The 18,360-nt window shown below is 44.4% G+C and overlaps 1 protein-coding gene across 1 annotated transcript in view; it reads right to left on the bottom strand.

Moving 5' to 3' along the window:
• Window positions 1-1,698: 1,698 nt before the first annotated feature.
• Window positions 1,699-18,360, bottom strand: part of ABHD12 (abhydrolase domain containing 12, lysophospholipase) — a 33,289-nt gene continuing 16,627 nt past the window's right edge. The window contains exons 2-13 of the mRNA XM_083856515.1: window positions 15,693-15,817; window positions 13,935-14,040; window positions 11,652-11,771; window positions 10,075-10,105; window positions 7,608-7,653; window positions 6,272-6,401; window positions 4,821-4,858; window positions 4,554-4,633; window positions 3,934-4,016; window positions 3,143-3,221; window positions 2,734-2,861; window positions 1,699-2,242 (exon numbers count right to left, since the gene is read on the bottom strand). Coding sequence (XP_083712641.1) covers window positions 2,203-2,242; window positions 2,734-2,861; window positions 3,143-3,221; window positions 3,934-4,016; window positions 4,554-4,633; window positions 4,821-4,858; window positions 6,272-6,401; window positions 7,608-7,653; window positions 10,075-10,105; window positions 11,652-11,771; window positions 13,935-14,040; window positions 15,693-15,817 — 1,006 coding nt within the window. The 3' untranslated portion in view covers window positions 1,699-2,202. The remainder of the gene's footprint in view (window positions 2,243-2,733; window positions 2,862-3,142; window positions 3,222-3,933; window positions 4,017-4,553; window positions 4,634-4,820; window positions 4,859-6,271; window positions 6,402-7,607; window positions 7,654-10,074; window positions 10,106-11,651; window positions 11,772-13,934; window positions 14,041-15,692; window positions 15,818-18,360) is intronic.

Below are 18,360 nucleotides of genomic sequence, written 5' to 3'. Positions count from 1 at the left end.
GGTTTGCCCTGCAAATAGAACACAGGGCTCCTGAACTAGAAATTGCACAGGCAATTCTCATTTCTCCAGTCCCAGGGGAGAAGCAGAGCCTCAGCTGCAAACGAACTACAGGCACAAACTCTGGGTTCCAGCAGAGTCACTCCCCTAAAGCTGGCAGCAGTCACAAAGATTTACCCACTCCCAGCTGCAAGCTCACCTCCCACACACAACCCTACTGCAGCCCTGCCCCACACCCAGCTCACCTGCTCTGTGTGGGGAAAAACATTCCAAAAACTGCCAGGTAAAACTTGTAAAGCTAAAGTTATCAGCAGTCAATGCCTTTATTAAAACTACACCACTTTTAGATAAACATTTCAGTTTAAATTTCCAAGCATATCACTGGCCTGCTAACAGGAATGGTGGTGGTGGTGAGACCACCAGCAGCAGCAGTGCCTGGGCTCCCAGCTCTGTCCCAGCAGGAGGAAGGCAGCCAGCCAGGCCCCAGCTCAGGCTGCACTTTGCCCCAAGCCAGCTGCCAGCAGCAGCAGTAACTGGAATGTGTGTGTTACTCTCCAGAGCCAGGTAAGTACTTTTTGTCTGTCAGTGCAATGAATTATGGTTGATGCACTTGTACTGAAGTGGCACAGCTACTTTATGAGTATCAGGGGTCAGAAACCTCAGGGACAACTGTGCTAATGGCAGAAGAATCTTGGTACAAGAACAAGCTACTGTCTCTTTTGCAACTAGTATGAGCCTGCAGATATTACTCTGATGCATGCTGAGCAGTTTATTACTATGCTGTACATCCCTGACCAGACCCTTGGGGCAGCACAATTCCCTTTGAGCACTAGTGACTAAACCTACAGCACCTGGTACTATCTATGGACTGACAGGGGGTAGGACCCCAGCCAGGCAGTGTGTGACTGACTCCTCTTTCAGTGTAGAGCTCTTCAGTGGCATAAACCAGCCCCTCTTCTAGCCCCAGGGAGGGCAAGGACATCCCCAGAACCCCTCCCTGTGGGAAAGGCTCATTTCCACTTCTGCCTCCTGGACAATGGCTGTCAGAGGGTCTAAGATGTGCTACTGGAAGTGCACAGAATGCGGGGGGAAGAGATGGGGAGTGACATCCCAAACTGATTTTTGCATCAAAAACTATCACTGCCTGCTTTTAAATACAGTGGAAAAACACTGCCACCAGGAACAGGAAAAACCTGATCCAAGAAGTTAAAAAGTAGTTGAGGAAAAAAAAAAACAAACTTGCCCTTCTCACCAAAAAGCAGCACATGGCTGTCTGGGTGTGCACAGGGGTAATGGAAGACATCCATTCCAGCAGCCTGGGCACACACTGTTCATGAAAGAGGAGATCAAGCAAAAAAGTAACCTCACACTTTCTGTCTTAAACACCCAAGTCTGCAGTTTATATACATGTGTCATTTCAATCCTAATAGGAAGTACTTGTGAAAAAGGGGAGGTTGTCCACAGAGAACAGCTGGGATGGGAGCAAAAAATAATGTTCAGAAGGGAAAAGGTACAGGAAAGATAAAAGGGCACTAGCCTTTTCCATTAAACGGATGTTTCAAAAGGAAGAACAAAAAAATCTTTTATTTCCAAATGTGTGCAATCACCCCAACACTTGCAGCACATTGTGACTGAAGAGTTAAATAAAAATACCTCTCACTACCTGGATCCTCCATGTATTTGTAATTACAGCCACTGATTGAAAAGGAAAGGCAAAACATGTATTTTCTAGAAAGAGAACACCTCAAACTCAAGCAAGACAACTGCGGTAAGGAGACACGGCAAAAGCCATTTGCCTACAAATGTATCTCTACATGATCCAAAAACAGCAGCAGTGTTCAAAAGTGAGAGAAACATCCTTGGTCATGACACAGTGTCCCAGGAACATCTGTCCTTAGCAGTACCACGAGGGATGGGCAAGGCTTTGCTGCGCTTACATTTCTCACGGCTTGGTGCTGGCTCCTGGCCTGTTACCACCCCTCCGTTTAAGTCCAGAAAGAAGCCAACAACTTCTTCCTTCTGCCACCACAGATGCTGATGCCAGAAGCTGGAGTTGCCAAGGGTACACATCAGGACTGGAATGGGAATCCCTGACCTCCTCTAGTGCCAGGGATGGAAGAACGGCAGACTGACCCACAGGGAGCAGGGAGGAAAAGGAGAGAGAGGAAGGAAATGAAAATCTCTGTGCTGACAAGCAGACAGTCTTCAGTGATGATGCTCATGTTCAGATTTTCCCAGGAATTCCCTAGAAAAGGAAATGACAAAGCAGTGACACTTGGCTCTCATATACTCTGGTACATGCTCGTTCTCTCTATATATATTTATATGTGTGTGTGTGTGTATATATGTATTTATATGTGTATATATACGTGTGTGTGTGTATATATATATGCATGTATGTGTATATATATATATATATATGTATAAAAGACTTGCAGGTCTTCCATTCCTCTGGCAAATACTATGGCTCGAGCATTTGCAGCTCCAGGGACCAGCACTGAGCTTTGCTCTCACATCCATCAGAGGCTCCACTGAAAGAGCCAAACTGAAGCAACTGCTCTGCAAGCAGCTCCTCCAGAGCCTTTGGCTCCCAGCAGAGATGAGCCAGAAAACGCTCCCAGGTTTCTGTGGCTCCCCTTCCCAAGATGTGCTTTGCAAGGAGTTGGAGAGTCAGCCCCCTGTGCTCAGCCAGCCCCCCGAGGTATCTGTGTGCAGAGCCCAGTGCCCAGTAGTTACCGCAGTATCCGAGGTAGCTCTGGGCTCCTGTAGATGTACTTGTGCCGGTAGCCCAGGTCTGTGTGGAAGGGCACAAACTGCACCTTGTAGTCCCGGAAACTCCGCGACGTCGCAGCGATGTTGTAAAGCTGAACACGAGGGGAGGCAGGTCAGGGACTTGAGTTACTCCAGCCCAGCTCCCCCTGCCCAACCCACAGCCCCCTCAGGCATGGCTGAGGGGCCCTGCCTTGAGCAGCTTTGGCAGCTCCAGCCTCATTTCACCACTGATTTGCCACCTCCAAACACCACAGGATCTGCAGTCCCTCCAGACTGTGTTTTACACTTTATAGTCCTGACTTCTTGCCTGTCCAAGATGTTCTATCCACACCAGTTCCTCCCACCAGATCAGTTTGCAGAGCCATGTGTGTACCTTTTTTCCCAGATGAAATGGTACCACTGGATCATCCTCAGCATGAAGGATGAGCAGGGAGCAGGAAATGTATTTCACACTGTAAAACAGACAACAATGTCACAAACGCTCAGAGCAATCCCATCGTTCTCTAGCACCAACACACATGTACATTTTTAAGAAAACTGTAATGACAAACATGTCCTGTGGGTTATCAGCTACAATTTAAACCTTATCTGGGCACCATTCATTTGATCTATAGAAGATTTACCAGTGAAAGACATGCTCATAAAATCTTCTTGCTGCTTAGACCAGAGAAAAGTGGCTTGCTCCACTGTAAATCATCACACACACCCCTCCCAGGTCTGGTTTGGTTTTAGTACTGGAAACTCACAAATGCTCAGGCTCTTCAATGAAAGACTCAATGAAAGGAGGCAGTGATGTGATTATAGGCAAAGTGGCTTAGGCAAATACACAGCAAAGAAATCTTCCCAAACCTTCCTTCCATGTTACAGTGCTACTGTTAATGTGTAAGGTACACTTGAAAAGCATCAATGGCATGAACCAAATCAGCATATCCCTGAGTAGTCTCTGTTTTCTCTGTTGCATCTGCCCTTATTATGAACAATTTAAAAAGACAGAGCTCCACTGTGCTGCTCTCAGGGCTGTGAGAGTAATTGAAATCACTCCAGTAAGAGCAATGCAGCAACAAAAAAAAAGCCAAAGAGTGCAGTCTCATGTCTATCCTCATAGATGCTTGCCATGGCTTGCTGCAGCCACAGCTGAAAAACCCCAGCAAAGAGGGAACTCACTTCTCATCATTTGCAAATTTAATTCCACTTGTCGTGATGGGGTCAAGGAAGAACCAGTCAAATCCAGGGAAGTATCTGTATATCTGAGAGGAAAAACGTGCATTAGTGGCAGGCACCAGCAGGCCAGTGATACAAGGAGCACTAACAGGGCAGGCCACTGCCATCCCATAACACCCCTTGGCTGCTGCCGATGCTCTTTGCAGAAAGACTGCCACTGTTTCCCCCAGCATTATTTTTCCTCCCTCATTTCAGGCCTGTCTCACCAGCCTGGCTCAGGAGCAGGCCCTATGGTGCTTGCATGGTCTAAGTCTCCAGGTATCATGCAGGACTGCTGGCAATTCTTCCTGGGGGAGTTTTATCCCAGGGCACTTCCTCAGCCAGGCTGCATCCAAGGCCTGGCCTTGTGTGTGCTCAGCTCAGAGCAGCTCATTCCCACGCTGGACACGTGGCTCTGGCACTGCTCACTGTGTCCCCAGTAGCTGTCCCAGCTGTAGTTCTCTACCCCCGAGGTTTACAGGTACCACCACTGCCCCACAAGCCATGCAGCCAGCTCAGCTCCAGCACTTCTGAAAGCTCATTTCTATGCACACAATTCCCTGTGAGTGTCACCGTGTACTTGCCACAGAGAAGGGGTGGCTCCGCGCCTCCTCCCGTATGTTGGTGAACGGAGACTCCAGGATCAGGGCATCTGGGGGTGTTTCTGAAAAGCCAAAGGCAACGTGCTGAAATGCAGAGGTGCAGACAGCCAGCAAGGTCAGGGTCTGCCTCATGAGAGCAGCTGCCACCACGGTGCACCAAGGACAGCCCTGTCACCACCCCAAAGGTCTGTGGGAATCTGGGCCAGCAGCAGCAGGCTGCTGGGAAGCGCATCCACGTGTCACACTCACCTCTCTCGCAGAGGCGCCGCACCAGATTTGTTGCAACCCTGCAAAGAGGAAGGAGCATTGTATTGGCATAGGCCCTGTGCAGAGCAGCAGCTCCACAGGTGGCACAGGTACAACTCAACAGCCACAATGTCACCCCCTCACACTGCCCGAGGTGCAGCAGCTGCCCCACAGTGACCTGTGCTCCCACGGCCTCACATCCCTGACTGCCCCAAGTGATATCAGGGGCCTGTACTTAAGTGAACAAGTCCAAGGGAGAAACATCAGACAGCCCCTTTCAGGTGGCTCTCAGGGTCCCAGCACATCCACAGCAGTGTGAGACAGCCTCCTACCTCCAGACCACAAGGGCTGAGCAAGCAAGAGGGGAATGCAGGGGCATAGGCAGAGGGGTGCTGTTCCAGGCAGCTGCAGTGTAGCATCCCAGGGCTACACTGCAAGGAGCTTCCCTAACTGGGACAGAAAGCAGCAAGGTCTCCCCCTGTGCATCACCCTAATGGGACAGGGATATTTCCAAAGTTGCCAAGTCCTCCAAGCACAGCACATTTCACAAACCTCGAACTCCAGACTGGCTGGGGTCACTAGAGAACTCAGCTGGGGATCAGTCTCAGGACACTCTGACTGCAGTGTTGGGAAACATCACAAGCATGCTCTGACTCAGAAAGGGATTCTGAACAGAGCAAAAAATATAGAGGACGAGCCAAAGTCTTTGTCTTCTCTCAAACAAAGCAGAGTGTTTAGTGTCACAGCAATGAAGAGCCACTTCCCTGAAATACCTCCCTGTCCCAGCATGTGTTTCACAGCCTTTGTGGTCTTACAGTTTATCTGTACACAGCTCAACTCAAAGGTAACTCTTGTGTTTGCCCTGTGCTCCTTGACCAATCACAAGGGTAAGAGCATGTGGTGCTAAACATTGCTCACCTCCAGACAGCCATGGAAAGGGAAGAAGCAGGAAATGAAAGTTAAAAGCATGAAGGCAAAGGCACTCCACCTTGAATTTCCCTGTGCCAGGCATAACCATGCAAATGTCAGAGGTGGCCAGCAGTGTAGCTGTGCAGGCATCTGCACTGATTACACACAGCATGTTCATCAGGACAGGAGGAAAACCTTTTGTAAGGACAAGGCACACACAGGAGTGAGTGGTCTGACACACTCTTTTAGAATACCAGAGAAGTCTGATGTTCTGCTCTGAAAGGCAATCTGCAATCTATTATTCCAAGTGTCTTTCTAGTGTGAACCCTCTGGACAACAAAGTTTCAAGATCCATTGCTGCAGTCCTTCACTGCAGCCCTTCTCACTCTGTACAGTGCAGAGGGGGAAGACAGAAATCATGCCACAGATGCCAAGCCAAGCCAGCCCAGAGATTACAGCAAAACAGCACCTTCATTCAAGGTCAGTGCTTAATGTTCTTTAGAAGCTGCTTCTTTAGAAGTGCCACTAAGATTATAGATGCTTACCCTGTGCCCAGGGAGTGTCCCCATATATAGACAGGGTTGTCTCCACTCCGTGCTTTTATCCAGTCGAAGACATGAAGGGCGTCGTAGGTCATTCCCCTCTCTGATGGGCTGCCTATGGAGTCACCCCAGCCTGGAACACAGAGACTCCTGCTGAGAATGCCTGTTCAGCAGAGCCAGCCAGTTCCTCCCATGCAGCCCCTCTGCATCTGCAAATGTCCCAGGTCTTGGGTACTTTCTGCTCATGGGCACCTCTATGATTTGGGGCTGAACTCACAGTCATTTTGACTCACAGTCATGTAATCCAGGTGACTGCTGTCTGCCAAGGAGTTCTTGTGGATTTACCAACAACATAACCCAGGACTGGATCTCAAACACTGCTACAACAGCATTCTTGCACGTACCCACCTGCAACAGCCCAGCTCCCAAACTTTCCCTGCTTTTGCATGCATGTAACCAATTTGTAAGTGGAGTCTCTGACAGCACAGGATTGGATGCTTAGGGCCAAAACCCAACCATGTCTCACAGAGCTGTTGCAACATCAGTTTGTGCTGTTCGATCAGTGCCCTCCAGCAATTTTCCACCCTCCTGACTGTTTTGGATCCATCACTGCTGCAGCACATCTACACATTGTGTGCTCTTAGCAGCCAGCATCTCACATCCCTTCTGATACCTAATAAGCAGCCAGAGAAGCAGCTGCCAGCAGGATTGAAAAAACAGCAGGATTTGTAGGGCAAGCCCCTACAAATAAACCTCTCCCAGGTGTCTTCTTGATAAAAATGCAATGGATTAATTTCTTTCCTGTATCTGCAGTGGCATTACACTGCAGCCATGGCTTAAATACTGAGAAGGTAAAAAAGGAGCAGCAGATGCCTGACTGCTGGTGCAGAGGTGCAAAGCAGTCATGGCTTCTGCCAAGTATTGTTAGCAAATCATTTACTCTGTCTTATCTCACCTCTGAGCTTTTAGAAGGAAGTAAGTGCAAGTTCAGCTCCTTGTGTGACCTTAGGAAAGTCAACTAGATCTTATCCAAAAGGACTACACCTAGGCAAGCCCATCAGCTTCCCTATGTGCACCTGGGGGTGCCTTAAGTGGCTGCTGTGACAGCCTGTGTGCCTGGCTCACTCTCTGCTTCTCAGCCCCCAAACCTGTGCCCTGTGCATGAGGACAGACAGGAGCCACAGCCCACACACCTGGACAGCAGGAAGCAGTGCTACACAGAAGGGCACTGGAAAGAAATTTCTGGAAATTCTTTGAATACCCATGAAGGGAAAAAAAGAGAAGCAATAACCACACCTAATTAGCTGGCAGCAAGTGTTTGTAAAAGAAGCCCACGTACCTCGATAGTCAAATGTCACCACATGGTATCCCAGGGAGCTGAGAACCTGGAAGGCAGAAAAACACTCAGAAACCCATTACAGAGTCTTGCACACCAGCCATGCTCTTGCATCAGACCAAGAAATTAATTTTATAAAGTTATTGACATGTTAAATGGCCAATTTACAGCTTTTCAATGTAGCAGGCACAGAGCTTTCCAGACACTCATCATCTCAGCCCACTGGTTTTACTCTGTTTGTTTCCTGGACCTCATATCAGGCTACCTAAGATGTTGATTATCCCTTTAACAGCTTTGACTTTAAGATCTGCAAATATCCTACTGTTTCCTCTACTTCCACATTTTCCAGTGAAAAAGTACAACTGTTTCAATTCTATTCCTTGAATTGGCATAAAATGTAAGCATAACATATAGGAGCCCATTTCAGAAGGCTTAAATGTACAGATCAAAAATGTGCAGCTGCTCTATTATGAATATTTATGTTATAACCAATGGTAATCTAAACAAAATCTGTTAAAATCAAGTAAAAACACTCAATGTTAGACCAACTTGCTTGGGAAAAGTGCTTTGGTAAAACCAATATAAGCATTTCAAGCTACCATTGCTTGACATGAACCTAACAACTCTGTGGTAGACAAAAATCAACAAAAAGTTACAAAAGGATTAAAATGTTGCTCTTGTGGTCTATGTGTGATACATGATTTTTAAAAAAGCAATATTAGCATTGTACTATACTCTAAAGAGGAAATATAAAACCAACACCATTTCTAGTGGTACTGGGACTGTTGTAGCCTACAAAGGTAATGACACCTGTCAGCTGAGCATTGTAGCACAATTTTAAGAGATTACATATATTTGGTAGATTTATAAACAATTAAACACTTCAGAACCACTTTAAGGCACACAGTATCAAGTGGAGCTCACAAAGACAACTGGCACCTGACTGGAGAGAGCACTTCCATTGTCCCACTAGAAAAATGAGATCCTGCAGGACAGCTGTTTCCAATGGAATCACTACAAGACATTTTCATATGTTCCCTTACACATTGAATTCCCTGACTGGACATGCAGAAAATGAAGTTTCTTCTTAAAAAGCGTGGGGTTTAGCTTTACAATGTGATCTTACTGCTAAGATTTCATACACAATCTTCCCTTTCCCAGGCCATTAAAAATCATTTAATCTGTTGAGAGTTCTCATATCTTCTATACACATTTGCTCTCTGTTGGCTGCATTGAAGGCCTATTGAAAGCACCAGCAAAAAGGACAGCATTCCAAACTGGCTCATTCTGCTGGAATAAACACAAACCTGGAGTTTCTGGAGTGGTTCTGCTCAGCCCATGTGTGTGTTCACACTGACTGAAAAAGGCAAACTAAGCAGCTTGCCTGGATGTTCTCAGAAGCAAAGAATACCAGACCCAGGAATAGAAACCTTGGGTTTTGGTAAACGATGTTCTCTGTATATGTACACACAGAAACACACCGAGTCTGTATATTCCAAATCATTGCTACTCTTGTCCATCAAAATCAAAACCAACTCCTCTGCCTGTCTTGGCCACCACAAAATGCACTGCAGCACAGGCTGGTTCCCAGAAAAATGACAAAACAGATCACCATACATGACAGTTTCCTCAACTAATTTTCTGCAACTTAGCTCATCTTTTTTTTTTTTTTTTTTCTTAAAGGAAATGAAGTATCACCTGCCTCCTTGGGGTTGCTAAACACCATTTTCTAAGAAATCTGAATTTAAAATATTTTACAGGAGGGGATCTTGCATTGAATTGCAATAAAGCTTTGTGAGTGCCAACACTGACACAAAGAGAAGAACAGACTCAGACCTCTCTGAAATGAACCAGCAAAACCATTTATGACTCTTTTATAAATACGTGATATGAAATCAAGAAATTGTATGTGGGAATTTCAGCCAAAAGAGTTTAATAAAATAAATTACCCACAAAATCATTACACAAAACACTCAAAGCAGCTGTGTTCTCATGTAACTCACACCCTAGGGCTACACCTGGGAAATTCATTGGGTTTTCTACAGAACCTTCTGCACTTGAGACAGCACCGTCATACAAATGCACTGTGCTGTGAGTAAAGGGGAAATCCAGGCTGAATACTCTTAAATGGTACCTTAAATTAGTACACTAAGCTAATCAATCAAATTGGGGCTGTAATTAAATAAAACTTTTGATTTTTCCCGGAAGCTGTGTTGGTTAGCTCAGCTGGAGCTGGCTACAACAGCAAATAAACAACAGCAAATAAAAGACCTTTCAAACATCTTAGAAGATGGGGGAAGTGTGCTCACAGCTCACACATCCCTTTTCCCATACAGGCTTCCTATTTAAAGGCCACTGAGAGCCCCAAGGGCTGTGCCTGCTGGGAGTGGGCTGTCTGAGCAGTCTTCTCAACTCTGTGCACACCTGATGTGTTCATGCAGCTGTTTGGACAACACAGGCAGCCACTTACCTTGTAAAGCTCCACCCTGTGATCCCCTCCTCTGGCAAGGGCAATTGATGAAGAGAAAAGGAGAGAAAAAAAGAGAAAAACATAAACCAAAACAAAACCAAACAAAAAGAAACACAAAAAAAACCCAAACCAACCACATTTGAGCATTTAAGTTTCTAGCAACATATTTCCCAATTGCCTGAAGCAATCTAACAAAAACATGCCAACATAAGAAGCACCATAACTGCTCTGTCACAGGCTTCAAGGAGACAGCCAGGCTTTGTTGAGCTATGCAGGACATAATCTTGAAGTCAACTTCTCCATGTAAATCTCGCCTCACCGCAGGTAAAAATGAACTTTTCAACCCACACTCCTATCTGCCTTTTCCAAAGCCTGTAATGCAATCAGAACAGGCTGTCCCTTTCTGCTCTGCATCTCTTGCTACAAGTGCTGCCCCAGCCAGTAGCCCTGGCTCAGAAGTTTGATGCTCCCAGCAGAAATCATGAGAGTAAGCCAAGCAGATGGCCCTTAGATTTTCTCACTGGCTCCAAGCACAGGGAAAGAAAGGACATGTAAAATGAATATTTTTAAGAGAAAAGACCATGTTCTAGTAAATGAACAAAAGACTGTAACATGTGGAGAGGTGGCAGGAAGAACACGATCCTGAGAAATATCTTCACACCGCATTGTGCATTAATGGTTTTTGGCATCCAGCAACGAAGTACAGAGAACTAACCTAATACTTCAGCCAATAAACAGTCAACTATAAAAATTTTAGAAGTGCTCCTGGTCCAGACAAATGTCCTGGACAGATGCAATAATGAAACAAGATCAGCACACAACCTTCCTCTTTCCTTCTGATTTTCCTTCCTCTCCTCAGAATGTGTTAATTACAAAAATAAACCCACAAAAGGAACTGGAAAGTTTATTTAATGCCTGTGAGTCACATATACAGAAGCACTAATACCATCCCATGTCTCAATTCAGAGACTACTGTACTGAAAAGAAGCACTTCTCATGACCTGATTCAGGAAGGCTCGCAGCCTCCTGGCTTCTAGCAGAGGTTACAAGGTAAACTATAATATCAGATATCTCTGATAACTGCAATAAATCTATTCCCACATTCAATAAACAGAGAAGGATCATTCCATAAAACATACGTGCCATCTTTTAAAAGGAGAAGCACCAAAATAATTTCAGATTTTATTTTGGTTTTAATCATAGAATAGTCTGGGTTGGAAGAGTCCTTCAAAGGCCATCTAGTCCAAATCCCCTGCAATGAGCAGGGGAATATCTTCAACTAGATCAGTTTGCTCAGACCCCCATCCAGCCTGACCTTGAATGTTTCTAGGGATGGGGCATCTCTGTGGCCATCTCTGTGGGCAAGCTGTTCCAGTGTTTGACTACCACCCTCATTATAAACTATTTCTGCCCTGTATCTGATCTGAATCGACCCCCTTTTAGTTTAAAACCATTAACCCTTGTCCCATCACTACAGCCCCTAAGGAGTTTTTCTCCATCTTTCTTAACCGTGCTGAAGCTGTGACAAGCCAAGAAAACACATCCTGAAACAAAGCCATGAGTGTTTTGTGCCTCACCTTGTTCCTGCATTGCCGTGCAGGTAAAGGATTACAGGGTGGCTGGAGCCCAAAGCCTCCTCAAACCACAGCTGGTCCTTCCCTCGGGCATTCTTCCACAAGGCTGCAGGGACCGTGTGCCTGTGGACAGAAGGAGAATTTACACTCTCCTGCTGCTCCTCCTCACTGAAGTGTCTGCCACTTGAGTGCTGAGATTTTCTGTTCGACTCCTCCACTCAGGATTACACACCTCACGCACACTTCCCATACAACTGTCCTGACTAGCTGACAAATGGTCAAATAGAAAAGGCAGTGTCTACACTTATTTCTACATCTTCACCTCCCATCACCATTGACTTCAAAACTTAGGGCTGTCTGTGCAAGGCATCAAACTTCAAAGGCACAATTACTGAACTTCCTGCTGCTCTGGTGAAAGAATCACAGTTCCTCAGCTTTTATGGCACTTAATTACTTCAATTAACATACTTATATACCATAAACAAGATTCACTGGTAGGTCAGCAGATGTTCAGAATAATCAAAGGCAGTTGGGCTTGGAAAGAATGTTCCGTGATTAAGAGGCATATCTGACTCTACAGCCAATCTGAAAAGGAGGAGCCCAGGCTCCGAGGAGATCATGTGTTTTGTCTTCAGGCACAAGGTTCTTTTAGGTATAACATTTTAGCTGAAAAAGTTACAATCTAGAAGAGGCAGGAATTTTTAACTCACAGCAGTTCTTCTGTAGATACTGTACCTAGGTGGCCTGCAAGAAAGAATTCAACACTGGTGGAACAGAAAGAGGAATGACAGACTGAACAGAAGGTAGGCAATTAAACTGGATAATTAGAATACAAACACAAAGCAAGTACATGCCCATAACCATCTCAGTTGTTGAGAAGGGCGCTGGCTTACAGCCATCAGAAGTAACTTAAGTACTCACATGCCTTTTTACCTGAAGGCAGACAGGTTTGCACCTACCACACTGATCCTCCCCAGAGGTAAAGCTCAGAGGACACACTAACAGGGGGAAAGCAATGTAAAAATCTACTTGCTTGCCTGCAGCCAGCAGACACCAAGGTCTTGAAGAGCCTCAGTAAACTGTGAGACTCAAAAGTTCTTCAACTGTTCTGCCCCAAGACTTTTGCAAACATAGGAACAAAGCGGGCTAAGGACTTTGTTTCACAAATGTACCAAACATGAGTCCTTGCTGGCTATCAAAAGTGAGGTTGCAAACTTTTGTGAAAGTCTTCCATAAATATCATGACAAATGACACCCTCTGAATTGCCACCACAGGCTGGAACTTCTGTTTTAGCCAAGGTACAGAGTACACTTGCAAGGGAAACAAAATACAAACCTCGAGACTGCAATAAAAACTTATTTAACAGCTGAACAGGTAGAATTTTATTTGGCCAAGTGAAGAACCAAACCCCTATAATCTTTCCAGCCTATCCTGGAAAGACTGAAGTTTTCAAGTTTCTAAACATATCTTTCACTAAAATTTACTTCAAGGAAAGAAACTGTCCTAAGGATAATTATATCTCTATTCCATTTAACCATTTAAAGGTTGGGTACCCTGTGAAGAGAAAACCTCTACTGCATTAAAGAACACCTTAAGTTACACATGCAGCTGAGAACTCCAAATCCTGCACTGCACAGACTGAATATCACTGTCTGTATTAAGGGAACACCCCCTTCCCTCCATACCTGCCATGATCCAGGGTAGCAAGGAGCTAAAATGAATTGTCCCTGCCTGGGACCAGAAAAATCATCCTTGTGAGAAAGAAATGACAAATGAGCTCTGATACTGTCACTTGTTTGGTGAAGAGAGTAAACTGTGTGTTCCGTTCTCACCCACTCTCCAAATCTTACATATGTTTTATGAACTGAATTTTCTTCCTCCTACTCTGAACACTTTGATCTGTTTTCCTATCTTCCCCCACATGTATTTTGCAAAACAAAATATGAATCAGAGTTGAATGACAAAACGTCTAACTCCATGGGTCTGGCCTGATCTGGAGGCAGGATCTTGGTACAGGCACAGACCTGTAACTTTTATGATTACAATTTTTGATGCTTCTCTGAATGTACAGGTTGTCTGGCTGTATTTGTGCATTACTGCTCCGAGCTCAGATGAGCCCCAGAGATTTGCATGCTTTCCAACATGAACTCAGTCACTTGGCAGAGGAAAATACAAACATCCACAAATGAGAGCACACACAGCAAAAAGACTGAATAGGCAACACCGAGAACAAAAAAGAAGGATAAAGATGCATGGCACATACTGCACAGAACTGGATTCCTTACCAGACTCCAATGGTTACATCCTCCTCTGGCTGCAAGTAATAATTACAGGTGTGGTTTAAACCTTGATCCTGTGGTCTTTTCAAGTCAATGAAATATGGGACCCTCACTGAAATGAAAAACAAAACAAAAAAGAAACATTTTAATTTTATATTTTACCTTTATTTTCTTATAAAACTGCTTAACCAAGGCACTGAAGGGCTATACAAACTGGTCCACTGTGCTGGGAAGACTCTTTTGTGTAGAAGGATAAATTTGCTACAGCTGTGATTTGAAATATGAACAGTAAAGAGAACAAGGTAAGAAGACACAGGCAACCACCAAAAAAACAGGGAACAGGCTAAAATTAAGAGAAAGTGGGGGAGACAGACAAATCTTCCTTTGACAAACATTTAACCATTTCTGTCCATTCTGCTTTATAAATCTCTGCTGCATCAGTGGCATGGTGATTAGCTGATTTGCATTCAGTCTCTTCCCATAAAATGAAGCTCCACTACAGCAGAACACAAAGTCTGTTTCCTTGAGACTGAGTGGACTCACCTCACAGCTCACCTGGGGGCAGGGAGCAGGTGATCTCTGGCCCTGCCTCTCCCTCTGAGGTTATGAGGGTCCTGCTTCCAACTTCCTCACTCACTACACAAACTGATTTCATCTTGGATTTCTTGTTCAGGGCCAACTGCTCCTGGCACAGGTTCAGCTGCAGTTTGAGTGGCCACAGTGCCTGCTGCTCTGCTGTCCTTCCCCTCCCCCTGAGGTGCTGTCCAGTAATGAGCAGTTTCCAATAATTAGCAGGCAGGTCCCAACACACTGCACCAACTTCCCACTCTTTGGAGCTGCCATGGTGATTTTCTTCCAAATATTCTGCCACTTTACCAAGGTCTCATATTTGCTCAGGGGTGAACTTCCAAAACCACTGGAGCAGAATACTCCTTCAAAAGCTGGCCCATTTTCTCCCATTCTCCATGCTGCTGAGTACCCACCTCCAGGGCAGGTTTCTGGACAATTTCCCTAGAAATCTCTGTCCTGACTCTAAGCGCATTGTAGACGATACTGAGTAAATCTGGGAAACACAGCAACAAGAACATGCTACAGGACAATTATTTTTGTCACCTGTGAATGAGCAGAGGCAGGAACTTCAGCGAGACCTAACAAAGCTCTACAAGAGCAGAATCACTGAAACCTGCACTATTCAGGTTATGTAGCTGTCAGTTCTGACAACCAAAGCACAAGAGCTGCCCTGCACTTGTGCACACCTCACAGCAACCACAGTCCAAGGTGAGAACATGCAATCCCAATTAGACAAGTTATATAAAAAACAATGTATTCATAGTTGGTCTTTCTAGCTTTCACAGTCAGAGGAAGACATTTTTCAAAACTTCATTACGAAATACAAGTAGGTTTAAATGCAAATTTAGATTGCTGGATTTAATTTCACTTGCTTGCTGTCTATTCATGCAACCGTGTGGAACCCCTCAGAAAAACACAGTTGACATATTGCACAGTTTTCCTGAAGGAAAACTCTTTTGGCTGAAAACTGGCTCCAGTTTGGTCACTCTATATTATAAATAAAGACATGCTACAGGCACTGCCAGGGCCACACAGAATGCTTCCCAAACCACAATCTTGGGAAGTTTATAACCTGCCAAAGTTCACATCCTTCACAAGCTGTTCACGTGCAGGGTGAAAGTGAAGGCAAACAAGTGACAGACAAAAACATCCCTCCCTTGTCCCCTCAGCCACTCACCCCACTGAGTCACTTACCAAAGTTTAGGAAGACCAGCTTTGCCTGAATAGCTGGGCAAAGTTTTACTAGAAATGGGATGGCTATGTACATTCCCAGCAACCAGAGTATTAACTTCCTCAATCGAAACCATAATCCATATCGCCTGCATAAAAGAAAAAAAAAAAAAAACAGAGAGACAGAGCTGAATAAAGCAGAATTTTTATGGAGCAATTTTCACAACAATCTGCATGCTGGATGTTTTTGAAAATCTGGTCATTTACACTTTAAACAAAAGCTAATTTCAAACAGTTTGTGTAGCTTCTGTAGTCTGAGAGAAGCAGAAGTAACCAAAATACCATCTGATGACATACAGCCCAGAAAAAGGGAATAGAAACTCCCTACTGATTACATTTTAAAAGACTCTGTAACAAGAGCTTTTTTTTCCTGCTAACTTAACAGATTTCAGAATCTCTAGAATGCATATCACATGTTCATCTCCAAAAAGCAGCCTGCCCATAATTCTCATTTAGCTCACGATCAGATTTTGTTCAATCAGATTTTCACGTATTTAGAGGAACTATGTGTAATGAGACTGATAAAGTTACACATGATCTCACGTACAGACTGGAACAGACATTCTGTCCAGCTAAAAGGGTCCATACCTCTCAATGCCCTGGAAAGCAAGCCTTTGTAAGTGATAAAACATAATAAATTTCATTATCTGCAGCATCATTCTCTAAGAATTGCCTCAACGTTGTATCTCAATTTTCTCTTGAGTATTCCGATTAGGAAGAATAAGCTACCAAAAAAAAAAAAAAAAAAAAAAAAAAAAAAAAAAAAAAAAAAAAAACCAACCAACAACCAAGTAACACACAGCAGCCAGTTAAGCAATGTATGTCAAAATTCCCTTTATTGTATCAGAATAACTACCAAATACACACTCATATGTATGTCTATATAAGCACATATGTTTACATAAAAGCATACTTGTAAGGATTTACTGAACCAACATTTCCTGTGCACTGAGGTTTCTCAACCAGCCCTGCAATCAAGAACTAAAATCCATGGGAAGCCTTCAGGCAATGCAATTTCTGTTGCTTTTCAGCAGACAGTCTTGAGCAAGAATCATGTTCCATGCCAGTGAGCAAACAGTTCTCAGTATTGGGAACTGCAGGCAGCTGAAATCAGAGAACAATTTTTCCAAAAGGCATGAAATTATTAATCTCCCATTTGGCAATTCTTGAAGTTGGCATGCTAAACTTGCTCTAGACTAGTGCTAAGAGGGTTTAGCCAATGTCAGCTAGCTGATATTGACAAACAGAGAGCCTAAAGACCCATTTTTTACGCATTTGTACAAGAAAAATCAGTGTACACAAGAAACTGAGGTGGAAATAGTTTAATCATGCACCAAAATTTTCAAAATCTCAATGGCTTTGGTGATCCAAAAGCCAAGACTCTCAAGAACAGTAGGAGACATTCCAATCTCCCCTGCTCAGCTACGTTTTTGGTATGATTACTAAGGTGCTCACAGGGAAGAGGTTTTTCTCTTACTCATCCAAAACCTGCCTCGACCACACTACTACCTGCCTCCTCTCACCCTGGAACCACATTCTGGAGTTCAGAAACATGAACTACCAAAATTAAAGCCCTTTTCTTCACAAGTTAAAGCAACGGTCATTTTCCAAGAGAGGGAAAAATGCATCACTAAGACACTGTTACCCAGCTGTAGCTGCAACAAGCCCATGTTGAAAGATTCAGCAGATTTTTATACTTCCCACAGCAAATTTGATAATGAAGAAGTTAAGAACTCCATCAAGGCTTCCAGTGACATTTCCCACACCTCAAGCCCAGTTCCCTAAAGTAAGAGATAAGTAAGAAATAACAAAGTAAGAAATAGCAAAGGACTAGCAGGGGAAATGATACAAAACAGGGGCCTTAGAAGAAGATTAGTGAGTACCAAAGCCTCAGACCGACTCAAATATGCCCACAACTTTGGGGAAAAAAACCACACAACATTTTGTTTGGGCAAATCACTGAGCTGATTGCTCCCTACTCTCAGATTAAACCCAGCTTTCCACAGCCACCCCTACATCAGCACCTACCACCTATTTCCATAGATGGAATGGATTTGTGGAAGACAAAGGGAGACTAAAGGATAGCTGACATTTAACTGCTGAACAACTGAAATATAACTTGGCTCTCTTCGATGAGAAAAGTATGTGATTTTGTTAAAATATTTTGTCTAGTTATTTTTTCACTTAGATCTACTCCCATTCATCTCTCCTTGCTGGCAAAAAGTGAGTGGTTAAAGCTCAGAGTGGAGGTAACTCATTTTGGAGTGACCTTGCCTTCAATTGCCTTAAACCAAGGCACTTTGTCCTCATCACCTCCCCAGTAAGAACCAGAGCACAGGTGAGCAGCCAGGCAGGATGGGGCTTTCCAGCAAGTTTTCCTGCCTGGGGCTAGATCCTGCTGCAGCCAAAGAGAACTCTCCCAGGGGAATTTTGCATATGCCAGGATTTCACTTCTGCAGAATAAAAACCCCACTGGCTTAGGAAGACAATAGAGCCAGGTCTTAACTCCTCCAGGCACAACCAGAGCACATCAAAACAGGGGCTCTTCAGAGATCTGTGTGGCAAAGGACTGCTCATGACCCAGACACCAGCTGGAAGCAGGAAGAGAAAACACTGAGGAGGACATTGTTCA

The sequence above is a fragment of the Zosterops lateralis genome (assembly GCF_965231275.1).
Source record: "Zosterops lateralis genome assembly, chromosome: 3".
In the NCBI taxonomy this organism is placed as follows: domain Eukaryota; kingdom Metazoa; phylum Chordata; class Aves; order Passeriformes; family Zosteropidae; genus Zosterops; species Zosterops lateralis.
This window is presented reverse-complemented; position numbering and strand designations above follow the sequence as displayed.